The sequence below is a fragment of the Sminthopsis crassicaudata genome, chromosome 2 (assembly GCF_048593235.1).
Source record: "Sminthopsis crassicaudata isolate SCR6 chromosome 2, ASM4859323v1, whole genome shotgun sequence".
Classification (NCBI taxonomy): Eukaryota; Metazoa; Chordata; class Mammalia; order Dasyuromorphia; family Dasyuridae; genus Sminthopsis; species Sminthopsis crassicaudata.
This window is the reverse complement of record NC_133618.1, coordinates 265003654-265027152: the sequence shown is the minus strand read 5'-3', so window position 1 is coordinate 265027152 and position 23499 is coordinate 265003654. Positions and strand designations below refer to the sequence as shown.

General features: G+C 33.3%; 1 protein-coding gene across 3 annotated transcripts in view; it reads left to right on the top strand.

The window, feature by feature from the left end:
* DPH6 (diphthamine biosynthesis 6) overlaps window positions 1-23499 on the top strand; it is a 454085-nt gene that overhangs the window by 113725 nt on the left and 316861 nt on the right. For all 3 annotated transcript variants that reach the window (XM_074289213.1, XM_074289214.1, XM_074289215.1), the window contains exon 5: window positions 81-199. In XM_074289213.1, the coding sequence (XP_074145314.1) occupies window positions 81-199 (119 nt within the window). The remainder of the gene's footprint in view (window positions 1-80; window positions 200-23499) is intronic.

Here is a 23499-nt window from a genome sequence, read left to right as displayed (position 1 = left end):
ATCCATTATGTTTAAATTCAAGTTGGTGTGGAATTACGCAAAATATTTTGATTTAATCCTCTTTTTCCCTTAACAAACAGATGTAAAAGGCTTGATCTTCAACCTTTGGCTTACCTTTGGCGTCAACACCAGGAAGATTTGCTTAGAGAAATGATATCATCCGACATACAAGCCATGATCATCAAAGTAGCAGCTTTTGGTATGTATCTAGACTTTCAAAGGAGTTGTCAGTTACCACTGAGATAATATTGCTTCACTAATTAACAACTGTAGAAAAAAGAGAGGATGATTTTCAATATAAAAATCGATGTGATTAAAATACTCATGAATGAGCAAAGAAAGGGTAGTTTTTTAAGTGAATCTTTGAAATTATCAAGCAATTAATGGACTCTACTCCCTCCCAGTGAACATGTTATTGTTCCTTTTACTTCAGAAGACCCTGAAAAATATATTATTTTCCTTAATTAAATTCTTTAAACCTAATTCCTGTTTATGACATTCTTATTTCATTTTCTCTGTAGTGTGTTTACAATTTTTCATATATATATTAATAAATATAAGCATTATGTTGTTTGAATTTCCACATTAAGTAAAATGAATGAAATTTTTATTTACATTACAGATGTTTTAAAAATTACTTCAGATATTTGTTTTTCTTGTTATTAAAAAAAAGCATAAGAAGTTGTGTTTGCTTTTTTTTTTTTTGTAAAGGTGGAATTGACTGGGATTTTTTTTTTAGCATGGATATATCTGACATGTATCATTATATATTTAATGTGAATATTGGGCTTTTTATTAAATTGATAAAATCATGTCATTTACCAAATCATTAGGAGATGAACCTGATTAAACTACTGAATTCCTTTGCAGAAAATTAACTCTTAGGATCAAAAAATGTAGTGTTAAAATTGTTCTTAAAGTTCATTAGTCCAAAAACCTCAGTTTGTAAGGAATCTGAGGCCCAGACAGTTGTCCAAGAACAAAGAGCTAATTACTGGATGAACAAGAATTTAAACCCAAACCAATTTTTAGAGATAATTTTTAAATATAGTTTTTATGTATATGTTCTTTTTCTTCATCATAAGTTATTACAAGTATCTCAGATTCTCCTTCTAGCAGAGTGTGAGCCCATTTAACAAATAATACTTTTTAGAAAAGAGAATAAAATAAATTCAACTAACTTGTTCATTGAAAAAAATATGTATAATACGTAACACTTTGGTCCTCCTACCTCCACAAAGGAATAGTTTGAGGGTATCCTCCATGTTCCTTCCTTTAAGTTCTGCTGGGTCTTAATATCATTACATTTACTTTTGATTTTCTAGCATGTAATAATATTTTTCATTTACATTCTTGTATTTGTGTGTATCAGTGTATCTACACATACACACGTGTATATATACATATATATGACTATTTACTTCACTTGAATTAGTTTATATCACTACTTCTCTGTATTCATCACACTCATCTTTTCTTATATCACATTAATATTCTATTATATTCATATACCATAATTTGTTTAATTATTTCCCAATTGGATAGGTGTCTATATTGTTTCTAATTCTTAGATGTTGCAAAAAATGCTGCTATAATTATTTTGGAGTATATGGGGACTTTCTTCTTACTGAAGGCATCCTTGGAGTATAAGCCCAATAATGGAGTCCCTGGTTCAAAGGCTATGGATATTTTAATCATCTTATTTGTATAATTCCAAATTGCTTTCCAAAATAGTTGTGCCACTTCATAACTCTAGCTCTACCAACAATGAATTATTGTGTCTATTATTCTACAACTCTTTCAACATTGAGTGCTGCTGTTTTTGTCATTTTTGACAGTTTATAAAATGTAACATGAAAAATCAAAATTATTTTGATTTGTATTTCTCTTTCTCTCTTATTAGTGATTTAAAGCATTTTTTCATCTAGTTGTGAGTATACTAGGAATTCTTCTTTTGAGAAATATTTGTTCATAGCTTTTGACCACTTATCAACTGGAGAATGGCTTTAAAATTTTTTGTATATGATATAGATAGAAAGATAGTCAGACAGACAGTTTATGTAATTTGGATACCCAACCTTTGTTTAAGAAACTTGATAAATATTTTTTCTCATTTGATCATTCCCTTCTTAGCACAGTTGCATTAATTTTTATCTATGCAGAAGTTTGTTTTTTTTTTAATTTCAAGGAACCAGCATTTTTCTATTTTATCTTTTATAATTGACTCTTGTTTGGTTAAGAATAAATTTTGTTTCCATAACTATGAAAAGTCTATGATCTGTTTTTCTTATTTTTTTCTAGTATGATTTTTAATATTCAGGTCACATCTCCATTTAGAATGTATTGTGGAATATGTTGTAAGATATTAGTCTAAGCCTGATTTTTGCCATTCTGCTTTCCAATTTATCTAGGCCAGTTTTCAATATGAATTATATAGCTAATTTGAGTTTAATTGTATTGTTTATCTCAAAATAACATTACTACAAACAGTGAATGATTTTTTTAGACAAAATTCAGCACCTTAAATATATTTCAGGCTATTGCAGAGAATATAGTACTATTGATAGTTTGTCTCCTTATATTTGTGAGAAACTCATTATTGGCTGAAATTATTTTGAATTATATTCCAGAATATCTCATTTAGAGAATATTGCAAGCTAGGCATCTAAAAGGCAAAGATTGAGATATAGTTTCATTTTTGGAGAAAATGAAAGATTATTCATTTCTATAAATAGCCAAAGTTACCTCTAGCTGCAGCTCTTTGGGAACCACAACGTAAAGAAGCAATTTCAGTAACAAGAGTTTACGATTGTCTTCTTTGGAAGGGGCAGAAGACGTTGCTTAGATGTTTATCCCATTAAACAATATAACTTGTCTTTCATTAAAATTTAGTTTTAGTCAGCCTGATTTTATCCAATCTCCTAAATGATTTAAAGTTGTGTCAAAATGTTTTTGCTATTTCCAAGACTCTGGAAAAAACCTGAATCATTCCAAATTAATTATAAAATTTTATCTTATTACAACTTTTAGTTGATTGCCATTTATAGTAGTTTAGATTAAATAGTCTTAGTTTTCTTTTGTTTTTGTATGTATCTTTTAGTGGCAGTTTTAGGAATTAAGCATTTAAGTGTTAAAACTCAGTTCTTTGTTAATTTGTCATTTGAGTCTCATTGGCAAAATACCTGATTTTAACTTTTGAAGCAGACTGCTGCCATAGAGTGCATCTTGCAGAGATGAAAAATGTGTTCAAAAGGGTTTATTGAGTGGCACATGCTTTATAACAATATAGAAACAGATGAGAAACACATTGATGATATATCATTCTAGAATTATAAGCCTTCAAGCAGGTTTTCATATAAAACTGTCAAAAATAGTTTTAAATGGAAAAAGGACACTAGAACCTTTTATTTTTGGGTCAATAGAATTTTGTGGTCCATTAGACCAAATAATGGCTGTTATAATAATAAAGCTCTAATTCTACATGAATGGATTAAAATATGTTTATTAATTGTATAATCTTGGTGTCTGACAAGTCTTCGGACTAGCATTACTATGAAAGTTTCATGTTAATAGCTCATGTTAAAAATGTGTAGAACATTTTCCTAATTGAATTGTATTCTATTAGATGATCTTTACCTTGAAAAGTAAGTAATTGAGGCTTCCTAATACCTGATTGTTACTATGTTTAAAAAATTGTGAGTTCGGCTGAATAGTGACTAAAATACATGTCATTCAGTTAAAAGGAAATAATTTTTGACATATGAACTAGAACTTGGGATCAGAAGATTTCCTAGAATCATACGATGCCAATGCCAAAGATGAGGAATTGTATAAAATAGAGAATCAGCTAATTATGTGTCTCTCACCCTCATGTTAGTAGAGCTACTCTTTCTCAAACCCATCATTCTTGCAAGTCTGAATTTGTAGTTTTAATTTTAACTTCACCCCATTGCCTAAGGTTTTCTAGAATTGTTGTGGGAATGGGGGAATAGCAAGAGAAAGCAGTCTAATTCACTATCTTAGAGAGATTTAACAATAAAGCTTCTCTTTACTTAACTTCTACTTCTTTAGTTAGTACTGTTGACTCATTTTCAGGGTAGTCTGAGAAAGTAAAGATTCAATTCGTTTTTTTCTCTTCTTTTGAGAAGTTATAATATTATTTCTCAATAAGATTTCTATAAGATTTGTTCAATTTTTTTTTCAATAAGATTTGTTTTGAGTCCCTAATTGGGGCAGGGAAAAACCCTTGAAATTTTTAAAAATATAATTTCATTCTCCCTGTTGTCCCAGGATCACTGTAACCTTCTACTCCACTGTTTATTCTTATTTTAATAACTCTAAGACATACCCAAGCATGCTGAATGGTATCTTAGAGAAAATAGTTTCTTTGAATTAAAATTTATAATTGAAAATCTTAAAAAAATAATAGGTTGTAGGCTTAGTAAAGTTACTAGTAAAAAGTAGGAGATGAGAAAATAGTAGTTTTACCATTCATGTTCCTGTCAAACAGACTATCTGTGCTCTTTTCTCTTTTCCTGTTAATGTTCTATTTCTACGAGTTTGGAGTGGCTAAGACAGTAGTGATGGTGAGTGTATTGGGAGGCAGCTCCTTTTTGTTCCTCTTTCATTTTGTCATTCATATTCACATTGTTCACCTTTAACTCATGAAATTTCTGCTTTTCCTTCTTTTTGAAGAAAGAGTAGAACTTTCTTTTTAAAATGTTTTTATATAATAGCTTTTTATTTTCAAAATATGCAAAGATAGTTGTCAACATTCACTCTTGCAAAACCTTGTGTTCTAAATTTTTCTCCCTCTCTTTCCCATCTCCTTCCCTAGACAGAAGGTAATCCAATATATGCTAAACATGTACAATTCTTCTATACATATTTCCACATTTATCATGCTGCACAAGAAAAATCAGATCAAAAAGGAAAAAAATGATAAAAAAAAAAAAGAAAGAAAGCAAACAACAACCAAAAAGATGAAAAAATGATGTTGTTTTCCACATTCAGTCCCGACAGTCCTCTTTCTGAATGCAGATGGCTCTGTCCATCACAAGTCTATTGGAATTGTCCTGAATTGCCTCGCTGTTGAAAAGAGCAATGTCTACCAGAATTGATCATCACATAATCTTGTTTTGTTGTGTATAATGTTCTCTTGGTTCACTTAGTATCAGTGCATGTAAGTCTCTCTAGGTCTCTCTGAAATCTTCCTGCTGGTTGTTTCTTAAAGAATAATAATATTCCATTACATTCATATTCCATAATTTATTCAGCCATTCCTTAAATGGTGGGCATCAAAGGAGTAGAATTTTCTATTCACTGAAAAATCGTAAGTCCCAGTTGTTCTTGCATTATTATATTCTGTCCTGAAGACTTCTAATGCAGTTGTATTTTTAACTCCTTGAATAAAAGTGGGGCTACATAATGTATTTAAATGCGCCTCTTAGATAATGCTTGCTTGCTGTGAAAACTATAAATCAGTTCCATCAAAATCAGTTAGATCTTTAGTTTAATATTTTATGGATAAAGCAATTGGTTAATTTTACTTTTCAGTCAACTGTTTTTGTATTTTATGCATTTAATTTATGTCCTGAAAAAGAAAGCATTAATTGATGTAATAGAACTAACAAGGTAATGTTTATATATCAAGCTCTGTTCCAGTACTCAAATATGACCAATCAGCTGAGAAGGAACCTAATGGGGGAAAGAAATTACAACTGGGGAGAATAGAGTTGTATGCATCTGAGACTACTGAGATATCCCCTGGAGAGGTGAAATCTGTCCCTGCGCAGCCTATGGATTCTTTGCCTCCAGGCACAGTAGGCTTGACCATTTCATCTCCTGAGAGTGCTTACAAAACAGTGTTTGTCCATACACTGGTTTGGGAAACTGGGGAATGTGTAGCTAATATCCCAGTCACTAATATAGGTAGACAATGTATGACTTATCACTGAGAAGAAGTAGTAGAATCGGGTTTGCTGATGCAGACTCCTCATAGACAGCTTGGTGATATTTATCCAGATTTTGATTCCCAGCAACAGAATCCTGGAATATTCTAGACTGCAGCTGTTACAGCTGACTGTCCTATGCTCATGATCTATGGAAAAAGCATATCATTGGAAGGGTTGATAGACCCAGGTACAGATCATACAGGCATTAGAGGTAACAGTTGACCCAGTCATTGACCAAAGATTAAGGCAGTACCTATATGTCTGGCATAGGAGGATCAATAGCAGCTGAAATTAGTGCTACTCCTGCCACCTACACTCCTCCATTAAGATCAAGACTGAGCCAGAATAAAGACTCTAGACTTTATTCCATACCATTCTTTATCCTGCTGAGACCAAGGTCCATTGGAAAGTTTTTTACCTTTATGCCTGTTTCTGTTTTCAAATAATTCTTGAATTAATTCTATAATGCCCTCACAATTCAGTAAAATTGCTGTAAACCGTTTCTACATGTACTTGACCCAATCTGTCTTCTTTCAACATCTTTATTCTATTTAGTGTTATTTCCAAATTACTTGTGAGGATTTCCTCTCCATTTTCCATCAGCACCTTTACTTGGTCACTTGAAATTTCATCACCTTTCAGATTGACTTTTTTTTTTTTTTAAAGCTTTTTATTTTCAAAACAAATGCACAGATGATTTTTCAGCCTTGATCCTTGCATAGCCTTGTGTTCCAAATTTTCCTTCCTTTCCTAGATGCCAAGAAATCCAACATATGTTATATATGTTAAATCCAATATGTGTAAACATATATATACAATTATCTTTCTGCATTAAAAAAAATCAGATCAAAAAGGAAAGAAAATGAGTAAGAAAGCAAAACTGCAAGGAAACAACAACAAAAAGAGTGAGAATGTTATGTTGTGATCCACACTCAGTCCCCATAGTCCTCTTTCTGGATGTCGATGACTCTTCATCACAATATCATTGGCATTAGCATTAATCATCTCATTGTTGGAAAGTTGACTCATATTTTATACTGAAAACTTTCTCAACTTCCTCATTTAACTCTACCCTCTGATTAGAGGTCTGAAAGGTAGAGCAATAAACCTCCTTATTTGTTGTGATTGTTGTTGTTCATTCATTTTTAAATCATGTTGAGCTCTTTATGAACACATTTGGGGTTCTCTTGGCAAAAATACTGGATTGCTTTACCTTTTTTTTTTTTTTTTATTTTTTTTAATTTTTTTCCCCCTCTAGCTTAATTTGTAAACGAGGAAACTAATGCAAACAGGGTTAAGCAACTTTCCTGGGGCTCACACAACTCAGAAGGGTTTGAGGCCAGATTTAAAGAAGATGAAATTTCTTGACTCCAAGCTCAGAATCCTATCCACTGTGCCAACTGCCCCTAAATGTTCTCTTGGCGAGTATAATAAAGTGGTTTGACATTTTCTTCTCTACTGGATTAAAGGAAGCAGAGGTTAAATGACTTGTCAAACATCACAAACCCAGTAAGTGTCTGAGGCTGAATTTGAACTCATATCTTTCTAAATACAGGCCAGCACTCTATTCACTGAGCTATATCATTGCCATTTTTATAGAAGTTTCAGAATTTTGCAATGAACTCTCCTGTTTGCATCAGCAGTTCTCCTTGGTTTCTACTTCACAAAATATCATATTCTGGTGGCTTCTCTTGCCTTCTCCCCTCCTCCCTTTTCAGCTTTCTTTTTTATGTTGCCTTCCTTCATTACAGTAAAAGCTATTTCAGTGTAGCCTTTCTTTTTCTTAAATTCTTTGAATGACAAATATAAATTGAAAATTTATATTTGATTCTTAAGGTGACTGAGAGGTGTTAGCCTCTTTTCAATTGGGTGTTGAACCTGCACTGTTTATGCCCTCCTGGCAGTTACTATTACTAGTCTGTCCTAAGCTCAACAGAGTACCTTTGACCACTGACCTTTGCAGTGTTAACTCTACCCGGCTCACCTCCTCTGAGGCCTTCAAAGGTCTGGTCACAATCTCTTGAATCTATAACTTAATAACCGGTAGCACGCTCAAGAACAGCCACGTGTAATCTTAAAAGCCTTTATTATACCTACTCACATAATGCCCTGACTTGTTGGTTCCCTAGTGAACACCTGGTCAGAAGACCCATGTGTTCCCTACCAAACTCCTTACCTCTCTGAGCTATCCATTAGCTTGGCTCAGCTACCCCAGGTTAGGGAGCCAGGTTAAAGAGACCGACTGCTGTCTGCAGTGGACTTATAAAGGGCCTGTGAGGTCACATACATAGCCAACCAGCGAGAGAGGTGTCACTCATTACGAAGCTATCTCAATATGGACAGGATCCCACCCACAGGGCAGAACTTTATCCACAGAGATTATTTCCTGGGCAACTTAATCTCCTGTTGCGCTGTGGCACCACCCATTTAAAGGGCCCTTACAATTCCCTTCTCTTGTTTTGTGGGAACCGCATCCTTACACTGCACTTTAGGAAAAATCAATTTGACAACTGAATAGAGAATAGACTGAAGTAGGTGACAGGTAGACCAATCAGGTGTCTATTTCAATTGTCCCAAGTATAATGTAAAGTCCTATAGTATGTCTCTATCACACAGGAGAAAGGGGGTGTATTTTAGAGATGTTACAAATGTAAAATTTCAGACTTTGGCAGCAGATTGGATTAATGGAGGATGAGAAATAGTGAGGAGTTAAGTATGGCATTTCAGATACAATTAAGAGATGCTTATCCCCTTGACAATAATAAGGAAATTTAGAAGTGAGCAGGGCTTGAAATGAAATAATAATAAATTCAGTTTTTATTATCTTTTTGACTATGATTTCTGCTTGACAAGCCAAGTGTTTGCTCACTAAAGTACTTTCTAGGGTCTTTTGGTCTTGTTTTGATAAAAGATTTGTGTAATTGAAATTCTTACAAACTTTATCATAATTTGTGTTGATATTATTTCTGTTGTTCATTACCCATTTTCAATGTCTGTTATGTAAATGTAGTTTAAAAAATATGTGCACGAGTAAGTTATATCAATTATGTACTAACAGTTTAAGTTCTATTGTAGAATTTCTCTTCTTTTTCAACCTCTATACCCAATTTAAGTACTTAAATTGAATTATTTTGATGTTTATGAGGGCTTTCTTATAAATATTTATCATTTATACTTCAAACCAATTGACCAAATATCCCATTAAATATTTCTTGTCATTGTCAAGTATACAATAAAACCAACCCCACCAAGGAGTCCCTAGAAGCCCCTCTTCAATTTATTTATTTATTAATCAAACTATCCTTTTTTTTTTCTTATTTTTTAATTAATTTTATAATTGTAACTTTTTTTTTGACAGTACATATACATGGGTAATTTTTTTGCAGCATTATCCCTTGCACCCACTTCTGTTCCGAATTTTCCCCTTCTTCCCTCCACCCCCTTCCCTAGATGGCAGGCAGTCCTATACATGTTAAATATGTTATAGTATATCCTAGATACAATATATGTGTGCAGAAATGAATTTCTTGTTGGACTGGAAGAATTGGATTCAGAAGGTAAAAATAACCTGGGAAGAAAAACAAAAATACAAACAGTTTACACTCATTTCCCAGTGTTCTTTCTCTGGGTGTAGCTGATTCTGTCCATCATTGATCAATTGGAATTGGATTAGATCTTCTCTATGTTGAAGATATCCACTTCCATCAGGATACATCTTCATACAATATTGTTATTGAAGTGTATAAGGATCTCCTAGTTCTGCTCATTTCACTCAGCATCAATTGATGTAAGTCTCTCCAAGCCTCTCTGTATTCATCCTGCTGGTCATTTCTTACAGAACAATAATATTCCATAACATTCATATATCATAATTTACCCAACCAACTGTTCTCCAATTGATGGGCATCCAATTATTTTCCAGTTTCTAGCCACTACAAAAAGAGCTGCCACAAACATTTTGGCACATACAGGTCCCTTTCCCCTCCTTAGTATTTCCTTGGGATATAAGCCCAGTAGTAGCACTGCTGGGTCAAAGGGTATGCACAGTTTGATAATTTTTTGGGCATCGTTCCAAATTGCTCTACAGAATGGTTGGATTCTTTCACAACTCCACCAACAATGCATCAGTGTCCCAGTTTTCCCACATCCCCTCCAACATTCATCATCATTTGTGCCTTTCATCTTAGCCAATCTGACAGGTGTGTAGTGGTATCTCAGAGTTGTCTTAATTTGCATTTCTCTGATCAATAGTGATTTGGAACTCTCTTTCCTATGAGTGGAAATAGTTTCAATTTCATCATCTGAAAATTGTCTGTTCATATCCTTTGATCATTGATCAATTGGAGAATGGCTTGATTTCTTATAAATTAGAGTCAGTTCTCTATATATTTTGGAAATGATGCCTTTATCAGAACCTTTAACTGTAAAAATATCTTCTCTGTTTGTTACTTCCTTTCTACTCTTGTTTGTACTAGTTTTGTTTCTACAAAAGCTTTTTAATTTGATGTAATCAAAATTTTCTATTTTGTGTTCTCCTTTGGTCACAAATTCTTCCTCCTCCACAAGGCTGAGAGGTAAACTACCCTATGTTCCTCTAATCTATTTGTGATCTCATTCTTGATGCCTAAATCATGGACCCATTTTGATCTTATCTTGGTATGTGGTGTTAAGTCTGGGTCCATGTCTAATTTCTGCCATACTAATTTCCAGTTTTCCTAGCAATTTTAATAATAAATTCCCATCCGAAGAGTTGGGATCTTTGAGTTTGTCAAACACTAGATTACTGTAGTTGTTCACTATTTTTTCCTGTGAACCTAACCTATTCCACTGATCAACTAGTCTATTTCTTAGCCAATACCAAATGGTTTTGGTGACTGCTGCTTTATAATATAGTTTTAGATCAGGTACAGCTAGGCCACCTTGATTTGATTTTTTTTTCCATTAATTCCCTTGAAATTCTCAACCTTTTGTTCTTCCATATGAATTTTGTTGTTTTTTTTTCTAGATCATTAAAATAGTTTCTTGGGAGTCTGATTGGTATAGCACTAAATAAATAGATCAGTTTAGGGAGTATTGTCATCTTGATTATATTCGCTCAGCCTATCCAAGAGCACTTTAATGTCTTTCCAATTATTTAAATTTGACTTTATTTTTGTGGCAAGTGTTTTGTAATTTTGCTCATATAATTCCTGACTTTCCTTTGGTAGATAGATTCCCAAATATTTTATATTATTGACAGTTATTTTGAATGGAATTTCTCTTGCTGTTGAGTTTTGTTGGTGATGTATTAAAATGCTGAGGATTTATGTGGATTTATTTTGTATCCTACAACTTTGCTAAAGTTGTGGATTATTTCTAATAACTTTTTATTAGAGTCTCTGGGGTTCTCTAAGTATACCATTATATCATCTGCAAAGAGTGATAGTTTGGTTTCCTCATTACTTACTCTAATTCCTTTAATCTCTTTCTCAATTCATTGCCAAAGCTAGTGTTTCTAATACAATATTGAATAGTAGTGGTGATAGTGGGCACCCTTGTTTCACTCCTGATCTTACTGGGAAAGGTTTCAGTTTATCCCCATTACATATGATGCTTACTGACGTTTTAAATAGATGCTCCTGATTATTTTAAGGAATAGTCCATTTATTCCTATACTCTCAAGCGTTTTTAGTAGGAATGGATGTTGGATTTTATCAAATGCTTTTTCTGCATCTATTGAGATGATCATATGGTTTTTATTAATTTGATTATTAATATGGTCAATTATACTAATAGTTTTTCTAATATTAAACCACCCCTGTATTTCTGGTATAAATCCCACGTGGTCATAGTGTATTATCCTAGGGATGATTTTCTGTAGTCTTTTTGCTAATATTTTATTTAAGATTTTAGCATCAATATTCATTAGGGAGATTGGTCTATAGTTTTCTTTTTCAGTGTTTGATCTACCTGGTTTAGGTATCAGTACCATGTCTGTGTCATAGAAGGAATTTGGTAGGACTCCTTCAATCCCTATTTTTTCAAATAGTTTACACTGCATTGGAGTTAGTTGTTCTTTAAATGTTTGGTAGAATTCACCTGTAAATCCATCTGGTCCTGGGGACTTTTTCTTAGGAAGTTGATTAATAGCTTGGTCTATTTCTTTTTCTGAGATGGGACTATTTAGACTACTTACTTCTTCCTCTGTTAATCTGGGCAAGCTATATTTTTTAAGGTATTCTTCCATTTCATTTAAGTTATGGAATTTATTGCCATAAAGTTAAGCAGAGTAACTCCTAACTATTGTTCTAATTTTCTCTTCATTAGTGGTGAGTTCTCCCTTTTCATTTTCAAGACTAACAATTTGCTTTTTCTCTTTCCTTTTTTTAATCAGATTTACTAAGGGTTTTGTCTATTTTGTTGGTTTTTTCAAAGAACCAGCTCTTAGTTTTATTAATTCAATAGTTTTTTTTTTTTTTTACTTTCAATTTTATTAATCTTTTATTTTTTGAATTTCAAGTTTTGTGTTTGTCTGGGGGTTTTTAATTTGTTCTTTTTCTAGCATTTTAGTTGTAAGCCCAATTCATTGACCTCTTTCTGTATTTTATGCAAGTAGGCCTCTAGAGATATAAAGTTTCCCCTTCTTACTGTTTTCACTATATCCCAAATATTTTGGTATGATGTCTCATTATTGTCATTTTCTTGTGTGAAGTTATCAATTATGTCTATGATTTGATGTTTTTCCCAATCATTCTTTAGTATGAGATTATTTAGTTTCCAATTATTTTTGGTCTATTTTCCCCTGGCTTTTTATTGAATGTAATTTTCATTGCATTGTGGTCTGAAAAGGATGTATTTACTATTTCTGCCTTACTGCATTTGATTTTGAGGTTTTTATGCTATAGTATATGATCAATTTTTGTATAGGTTCCATGAACTGCTGAGGAGAAAGTGTACTCCTTTCTGTCTCCATTTACCTTTCGCCAAAGAGCTATCATATCTTAACTTGTCTAGTATTCTATTTACCTCTTTGACTTCTTTCTTATTTATTTTGTGGTTTGATTTATCTAATTCTGAGAGTACAAGGTTGAGATCTCCCACTATTATAGTTTTGCTGTCTATTTCTTCTTGAAGCTCTCTTAATTTCTCTTTTAAGAATTTAGATGCTGCACCACTTGGTGCGTATATGTTTTATATTGATACTGCTTCATTATTAATACTACCCTTTAGCAGTATATAATGCCCTTCCTTATCTCTTTTAATTAGATCAATTTTTGTTTTTGCTTGATCTGAAATGAGGATTGCTACCCCTGCTTTTTTGGCTTTACCTGAAGTATAGTAGATTCTGCTCCAACCTTTTACCTTTATTCTGTTTGTATTACCCTGTTTTAGGTGTGTTTCCTATAAACAACATATTGTAGGATTCTGACTTTTCATCCAGTCTGCTAACTGCTTCCTCTTTATGGGGGAGTTTACCCCATTCACATTTATGGTTAAAATGACTAATTCTGTATTGCTTTCCATCCTGTTAACCCCTGCTTATGTATTTCTCCTTTCATTCCCTCTTACCCCCTTCCCTAGTATTAAACTTGTGAGCACCACTTGCTTTTCACAGCCCTCCCCACCTTAAAGTTCCTCCCCCTATTTTATCCTTTTTCCTCACAATTTCTGTTTTCCCTTTTCCTTAGCTTACTCCTTCCCTCCCACTTTTCAATGAAGTGGAAGGAGTTTCACCATAAATCATATATGTCTATTGATACACTCTATGTTCATCCCCCTCTTTTCTTTCTTTCAGATATAATAGGTTACCTTTGCCTCTTCATGAGATGTAGTACCACCACTTTACCCTTTTTTATGATATAATTTCCTTTCCATCTCTAGTTTCTAGGACAAATTATACATGTGTTCTTTACATATCTTTATGCCAGAAATATAGTTCTCAAGATTTCTTTTTACCTTTTTAGAAATCTCTTGAGTTCTGTATTTAAAGATCAAACTTTTTTGTGTAGATCTAGTTTTTTCATCAAGAATAGATGGAATTAGGGGCAACTAGGTGGTGCAGTGGATAGAGCACCAGCCTTGAATTCAGGAGGACCTGAGTTCAAATCTGATTTCATACACTTAACACTTCCTAGCTCTGTGATCCTGGGCAAGTCACTTAACCCCAGCCTCAAAAAAGAGGGAAAAAAAAAAAAGAATAGATGGAATTCATTTATTTCGTTAAATGTCCATCTTCTTCCCTGGAAAAAGATGCTCATTTTTGCTGGGTAAGTTATTCTTGGCTGCATACCAATTTCCTTAGCCTTTCAGAATATCATATTCCAGGCCCTTCGCTCCTTTAATGTGGATGCTGCTAGATCCTGGGTTATCTTTATTGTGGCTCCTCCATATCTGAAATGATTTTTTCTAGTAACTTCCAATATTTTTTCCTTTGTCTGATGGTTCTTGAACTTGGCTACTATATTTCTTGGTGTTTTAATTTTAGGGTCCCTTTCAGTAGGTGATTGATGAATTTTTTCAATGTCTATTTTACCCTCTGTTTCTAAAACGTCTGGGAAGTTCTATTTGATAATTTCCTGGAAAATAGTGTCCAGGCTCTGTTTTTCTTCATATTTTTCAGGGAGTCCGATTATTCTCACATTGTCTCTCCTGGATCTGTTTTCCAGGTCTGTTGTCTTCCCAATAACATTCTTTTCCATTGTTTCGTTTTTCTGGTTTTGCTTGACTACATCTTGGTTTCTCCTTGAGTCATTCAATTCTACTTGTTCTATTCTGATTTTCAATGATGTATTTTCTTTTTTTTATTTTTAATTTTTATAATTATAACATTTTCTTTGACAGTACATATGCATAGGTAAATTTTTTTTACAACATTATTCCTTGTACTCCCTTCTGTTCTGAGTTTTTCCCCTCCTTCCCTCCACCCCCTCCCCTAGATGGCAGGCATTCCCATACATATTAAGAATCTTATAGTATGTCCTAGGTACAATATATATGTGCAGAACCGAATTTTTGTTGTTGTTGTTGTTGCAAAGGAAGGATTGTATTTGGAAGGTAAAAATAATCTGGGAAGAGAAACCAAAAAAAAAAAAAAAAAAAAAAAAAAAAAAAAAAAAAAAACAATGCTCACAGTTTACACTCATTTCCCAGTGTTCCTTTTCTGGATGTAGCTGATCCTGTCAATCATTGATCAATTGGAATTGGATTAGCTCTTCTCTATGTTGAAGATATCCACTTTCATCAGAATACATCCTCATACAGTATCAATGATGTATTTTCTTCACTCACTTTTTTAATATGTTTTTGTAATTTTCCAATTGAATTTTTAAGTGAGTTTTTTTCTTCTATGGAATTTTTTTCCATTGCATCAATTTTATTTTTTAGAGAGCTGTTTTCTTTTTCCAACTCACTAATTTTATTTCTCAATGATTTGATTTCTTTATCCACTCTGTCTTTAGATGCCTGTGATGACTTCTCCAGACTCTCTTGCCAAGCTTTCCTTTCCTTTTCCCATTTCTCTTCTAGCTCTCTTGTGAAAGCCTTTTTGATTTCTTCTAGAGTCTTGTGTATTGAGGATACAATTAGAATACAAGTTCAAATTGTATAGATCCCTATTATCTATCTCTACTCCCACACATACTTATAGCTTATATTAATTTATTCATGTTACCTTGAACTGTTTCTCCTTTTATAACTGTCCAGCCAACCTGACATACAGCATTTATGTTAATTATTGCTTCTACAAATTGTGCTCTTATGCCATTCGTTCAGCTATTAATAGAGATAATTAAAATTTTTCATTTCTATAGCCTTTTAGGATATAGAACCAAATCCAATCTGAAATACTTAGTATATGTGTGACCCTGAGCAAGTCACTTAACTATGTTTTGCCTCAGTTTACTCATTTATAAAATGAACTGGAAAAGAATGTGGTAAACAGTTATAGTATTTTTGACAAGAAAACCTTAAAGGGGGTCATGAAGAGGTACAACAACTAATGACTGACCAGCAACAAAATTGACTATTAGAAGAGACGGAGAGCATTAATCTTTTTTAATAATAGCTTTTTATTTTTCAAAATACATTCAAAGATCATTTTCAACATTTACCCTTGCAAAACCCTGTGTTCCAAGTTTTTCTCTCTACCTCCCGCATCCCATAGACAGCAAGTAATCCAGTATAGGTGAAAAATGTGCAATTCTTCTAAACATATTTTCACATTTATCATGTTGCACAAGAAAAATAAAATCAAAGTGGGGGAAAACTGAGAGAAATAAAATAAGCAAATAATTACAACAGCAAAAAAGGTGAAGATACTATGTTGTTTCCCACATTCAGTCCTTACAATCCTTTTTCTGGATGCAGATATTTCTCTCCATCAGTAGTCTATTGGAATTGTCCTGAATTACCTCATTGTTCAAAAGAGCCATGTCTATCACGTTGATCATCACATAATCTTGTTGCTGTGTACAGTGTTCTCTTGGTTCTACTTCACTTAGCATCAGTTCATGTAAGTCTCTCCAGACCTCTCCAGAATCATCCTGCTGGTCATTTCTTATAGAACAATAATATTCCATAGCATTCATATACCATAACTTATTCAGCCATTTTTCAACTGTCGATATCCATTCAATTTCAGTTCATTGCCACTACAAAAAGAGTTGCCACAAACATTTTTGCACAAGTGGGTCCTTTTCCCTTTTTTAATGATCTCTTTGGGATACAAACCCAGTATAGGACCCTGCTGGATCAAAGGATAGCATTAATTTTTTTTAATTCTTTTAATATTAGATTGATGTTCTTTTCATATATATCATTATCTCCAGCCTTTATTCTCCTATTTCAAATAGAAATTCTTACTCCTTTCTCACAAATATGTGAGAAACAAATCAAATCAGAATATTGTCTTTTATAATTGCCTGATTCTGTATCCTCTGATCCAAGGGTTCTTAATCTTTGGTCAATGAAGTTGGCTTAAAAAAAAATACATATTTTGATAACTTTTAATGTGATTTGTTTCCTTTTAAATCGTGTGTGTTTGTGTGTGTGTGTGTGTGTGTGTGTGTGTGTGTGTGTTTTTAGCCTTTAAAAACATTATTCTAAGATAGGTTCTATAATTCACCAGATTATTAAAAGAGTAAAATAAAAGGGTAATAACACCTTCACTTAATGGTCACATAGCCATCTCAAGCTCAACATGTTCAAAACAGAATTCATTTTCCCTAATAAATATAGCCCCTCTTTCACATTTAAAAAAAAATTAAGGATATATTTATTTTCCTAGTCACTCAGGTTCAAAATCTAAATCATTTTTGATTTTTTAATTCTCCCTAACTTCTGTCCTCCATTCAATAATTTATCATGTTTTAGTTATTTTACAGTATTTTCCATATCTGTAACTTCAGAGTCATGGTGTAATATTATATATAACCCTACAAAAAAGGTTTTTAGTTAATTTTATTTATAATTTTATAAATATTGTCTGGACCTGCTCATGGGAGCACTTTGGTACCAGCCCAAATCCTGATCTTGGGTGAGGAGTGATGAGGCAGAATTCGCAAGGATGGTCAAACAGGGGTCCATTTATTCAAAAAATCCTCAACCTTATATACTCTATGCTTACATAATACAAGTGTGCATAACTATAGGATGATGCACTTCGGGGACCAATCAAGCAAGTTGCTATTGTGTGCAGATGTTTCCTTGCCACTTTAAGTCAACTCTGCTTTAAATACAACATAGGTTGTCACGCCCCCTGACTTCTCAGGAAAACCTAGAAGTCCATAGAAGGATGGGGAGCCAAACCAGACATGCCAGCAGGGTTTCTTACTGGACTACAGAATCTTACACTTCACCCAGGATTCCCTTCTACATCTGCCTCTTTCTTTTTGTTTTAATTGAAGCAGGTATATACTATAACATATTTAAAATTTAATATGTATGGGAATGCCTGCCATCTAGGGGAGGGGGTCGAGGGAAGTAGTGGAAAATTCGGAACAGAAGGTTTTACAAGGGATAATATTGTAAAAAAATGTTATAATTATAAAATTAATAAAAAAAAATTGAAGCAGGTATATATCAGTGGTTAAATCCATAAAACAGAATAAGTTTCAGCATGGGAGGAATAACACAGGCAGTGTCTATTACTAGACTGAGTCCTAGAAGGAAGGTATAGAAAATAACTATTGTCTTGCCTTTCTCATCTATTGAGCCACATCATGTAGGTAGTGTACATTTGTAGTCACCTGCTGTGAGTTATTGATATACAGGCACACAGCATCCTGCTTTCACTTCTCCTGCACCTGTGCCTCTCTGGTGCATCCCCCACTGCCTGATCTACTACTTTTTCATCCTCCTCCCTCAACTCTACCTTCATAGGAGGAAGACAGAAAAACAGGAGAGGTGGTGGCACCATTGGCACCCATATCTATATCTATGTGAAGAGAGAAAAAAGTGAGAAAGTTTGTGATATCAGACTTTTATCAGAAAAAAGTTGCATTTTTCCCCAATTAATTATTTCACTCTAAATTCTTACGTTGTTGGTGTTGTTTGTACAAAAGCAGTAATTTTCTATAATCAAAATGATGCATTTTGTCTTTTACAATTATCTTTCTCTAAACTTTCTTTGATCAAAAACCCCCCAACCCCAACCATAATTAGGTAGAGTATCTCCTTTTCTCTTCCTCTAATTTGTTTGTGGTATGAACTTTTAAAATCTAGTTTTTGTATCCCTTTGGAACTCATTGTGATACATGGTATGAATGCAGGTCTACACATAATTTCTACCAACTTGCTTTATATTTCTTCAGAATTTTTTCAAGTGATGAGACTTGTACTGGTAGTTGTATTTTAATTAATCAAGTGTTGTAATACTACATTCATTTATTTATTTCTGAGACTTGAGTACCTAATTTTTTCAGAGATCAACTTTCTATATTTTGGCAGGTAATGTCATATAACTTCTTGTTGTTCAGTCATTTCAGTTTTGTTCAACTCTTCATGATTCCATTTATAATTTTCTTGGCAAAAATACTGAAATGATTTGCTACTTTCTTCAGCTCATTATATAGATTAAAAAAAAATGAAGCAAATAGCATTAAGTGACTTGTTCAGGGTTACAGCTTAGTACTTGTTTAAGGTCAGATTTGAACTCAGGAAGTTAAATCTTTCTGACTCCAGACCTGGCACTCTTATTGACTGTACCACCTAGCATCATGTATCTAAACTGAGTAAAATCAAATGACAAGGTTATTATAAAATCTAATAAAGTGAAATATATAAATAAAATTCTTTCATATGAATAAAATAATAAAATAGTAGCTAATAAAAAGCCAATTTTCAAAAATTTAATAGGTTATCAATGCTCTCTGTTCAGAGCTTAAAATATATTCCTGAATCATACAAAATAGACAAAGTCAGACTTTTCACTATTGTGTAAGTTGTATACTTAAAAAATCATTTATGTGAAAGTGATAAGAATAAAAGAAACATATCTATGTTTTTTTAAAATTGCCTTTATTATGTACCATGGAGGAGAATGGGAATAGGAGTAATTACCTATAATATTTTGAGGAACTACCCATGAACAGGAACAGAAATAGGTTTATAAGGGGATAGTACTGAAAGTTTCAAAAAGGTAGGAAAAGGAAGTTCATGAGAAAAAAGTCATGAGCTTTCTCTCTCCTGCAATGTAGGAAGTAGAATCTTGGGGATAAGGACTGAATACTGTAATGTTCTTTGTTAGTTTTCTGGAGGTCTTGGAGCAGCCTTTGTTTCAGTAGATTAATCTTCACAAAAATAGCCAGGTGTTAAAGTCCAAATTCTTTATTGTCTCCTGCCAGGGGCTGGGCAGCTTTCTGGAGTGCCTTTCAGACTGGCCTTGGTCTCACTGGGGGAAGTGCAGGAGGCCAGCCACAAGAGGCTGATGAAGATGGAATGAATCTGTCTCTGAATGAATCTGGCTCTCAGTCCCAGTTTACATGCTCTACACTGAGTATAAACTAATCATTATATCACTAGGAAACCATTATTTGTTGTAAGATTAAATCAATCATACTGAACTTAGAAAATTATTAATCTCCATGCTAAACTAGATAACCATTGTGTTATCAATTCCACTGACTTAACACCTTGTAAAAACCCTTGTTTTAAGTACAAGAGTTCTGGCCCACAACAGAATACTTGGAGTAATATTGGGCAAAAGAAAAGAGTTGTTGAGTCTTTGACTTAAAAAGGGGGAGTAACATCATACTGAAGGGGTTAGGAAGGTGACCCAAGAACAACTTTGTTGAATTAAAAAAGTAATATTAGCAGTGTCTCAGAAGCAATGGCTCAGGGCTATAGCATTAAGTCCCAAGTAAGAAGAATAGTAGACCAGAGAATAAAGCTTATTGTGATGTGTCTCTATTAGTGTTCTCTGTATATGACTATTCTTATATCCAGAGGATTTGAAGGATTTGGAATAGTCCAAGCAGAGGTAGGGTAGAAACTGAGGACCCTTTTTGTTGTTGTTGTTGTTTGTTTTGTTTGTTTTATTTGTTTGTTGTTATTAAGTAAACATCTATGTACAAGGAACTATGAGGACTGGTCTGGAAGAAGAACCAGTAGCCTGGGAATACTGCTACATGGATTTTGGGACCAATTTTTTAGGTATCACCATCTCTCAGCTTAGTGTCATTGTATTCTGTTTTTTTTAGAACTCTGAGAAGACTCTTTTAAGAAAATATCACTTATAGTCTGGAGGCCATTTTTCTTTTCTTTTTTTTTTTTATTATAGCTTTTTATTTACAAGATATATGCATGGGTAATTTTTTAGCATTGACAGTTGCAAAACTTTTTGTTCCAATTTTTCCCCTCCTTTTCCCTCCCTTCTCCCCCAGATGGCAGGTAGACCAATACATGTCAAATATGTTAAATTCAAATATATGTATGCATGCCCATAGTTATTTTGTTTCACAAGAAGAATCGGACTTTGAAATAGTGTACAATTAACCTGTGAAGGAAAGCAAAAATGCAGGCGGACAAAAATAGAGAGATTGGGAATTCTATATAGTGGTTCATACTCATTTCCTGAGTTCTTTTGCTGGGTATAACTGGTTCAATTCATTACTGTTCTATTGGAGCTGATTTGTTTTCATCTCATTGTTGAAGAAGGCCACGTCCATCAGAATTTATGATCATATAGTGTTGTTGCTGAAGTATATAATAATCTCCTAGTCCTGCTCATTTCACTCAATATCAGTTCATGTAAGTATCTCCAGAGTTTTCTGAAGTCATCCTATTGATCATTTCTTACAGAATAGTAGTATTCCATAATATTCATATACCACAATTTATTCAGCCATTCTCCAATTGAGGGGCACCAATCAATTTCCAGTTTCTGGCCACTACAAAGAGGGCTGCGACAAACATTTTTGCACATACAGGTCCCTTTCCCTTCTTTAGTATCTCTTTGGGATATAAGCCCAGTAGTAGCATTGCTGGATCAAAGGGTATGCACAGTTTGATAACTTTTTGAGCATAGTTCCAAATCGCTCCTGGAGGCCATGTTTCTAGCATCCTTCAGTTCTGTATTTTAAAATGTTAGTAAGAGTTTGAAATCTTATCTTTATTTTGTCTGGAGACATTAATTTTTGACCAGTCCATTTGCTTTGATTACATTATAAAGACATAAAGACAGCTTTAGAGAGTTTGTCTCTAGCTTGATTTAGCTGCCTGATATCTGCTCATTCTGGTATATTAGTGGATCTGACCATCTAACCTCAATCTGAAATGTTCTTAGCTTAACAATGGAGTAAGATAAACCTTCTTTTGGAATTTGGCTCCTAATTGATTTTGTGGAAGTTGGAGATAATAGTTTTCATGTTTGGAACTTATTAAATAACATTCACCAAATCTGTGGACCCTTTATGTCCATAACCATTTGTAGATCACCAAAAAATATAAAGAAAGGTAGTAATCCCTGCCCTCAAGGAGCTTACAATAAAATGGAGGAGACAACTTTCAAGCAACTATGTACAAACAATATATCTACAGAATAAATCAGAGGTAATCTCAGAAGGAATGTTCTAGTATTGGGAGAGGGGAAGCTGAGAAAGGCTTCTTACAGAAAGTATGAGTTAAGAAGCCAGAAATACCATGAGGCAGAGAAGATAGGGGAGAATATTTCAGGGGTATTGGACATCTGGTAAAAATGCATTAGATGGTGTATCTTGTAGGCATTTTTAGTAACATTTAAAAGAAGTATCCTCTGGTCTAATGATATATGTGGATCCTTGAGAGGAAGAGAGTTCTAGTGGTAAGTCCTGAGAAAAGTAGAGGAGAGGGTAGTTGTAGAACCATTATCCACAAGTAGGTTATAGAAATATCTTTCTGGCTGGAGTTTGCAAAGTATGTCTAGCATGTATTTTTCTCTGTGGCCAGACAACTGGAGTATAACTGAGTATTTTCAAGATTGAGATTGGGTTTTTCAGATTTCAAGTTGTGGATCTATTAAAACTTTTCTCATGAGTCTTTGATGCTTCTTAATTTGTACTTGCTATTTCATCTTTAAACCAATAAAAAATAATTGACTATTGACCCCAGAGGCTCTCATTTCCTTCTGATTCTAGAGTGCCCCAGAGATATGTAATTTCATCTGCATCAAAAGTATCATTTAAGGGAAATTCTAACCAACGTTTTTTCTCAAGTGAGAAAGTTTTACTTCTCTAATAATTTATAAAATTATGGATTATAATGAGTATATTTGATATAAACTATTGTGCCCTTAGTGGATGAGAAGGAGTACTTCTTTAGAAGCTTTAGTTCTCATCTTTTGGTCATACTGTATCTTCTATTACTAGATTCAGTCTTTTTGCAGTATCTCAAAATTTATTCTTTCATATACTAGATTCTTCCAAGTAAACCCGTAAGCAATGTAGAACAATTTTTTTTTTTTTTTTGTATTATAGCTTTTTATTTACAAGATATATGCATGGGTAATTTTACAGCACTGACAATTGCCAAACCTTTTAGAACAATTTTTCTATTGTTCATTATGAAGTCTCTGATCCAATTGAGTTCATGGCTTTTTAATCTCATGAGTTAGTATGCTAACTGACTTAGGTTCATTAGTAATAAGAATATTTTGAAACCAGTCTTTGAAATAACATCTAGAAAAATGTGATCACATAACCTTAATAGATATTTGTACAAAAGGACAAATCCTCTGCCAACCCAAAGTAACAAACTTTTTAAACCATCTGTTGACTTTCTTATGCAGTCACTTGGTATGGCTTATAGAGCTATCCTTTATATGCAGTCACTAGACTCAATGGCCTTAGTGAAAGCCAATTGAGTTTATACTCTGGTGTTCAAAATGAATTGAGTTTTTGTATGGCAGATAGAATGGATAAATAAATTATATAACAAGTTATAAAACTAATGAGTAGTATATAAAGAAATGATTTCAAAGAATAATCAAACTTGATTTCTGGAATTTAATCTATTTTCATCAGTTTCTGTTGCCACAAAATTTCTATTAACTATAGGAAAAAAGAATCATGTTTTCCTTTTCCCAAAAAATATA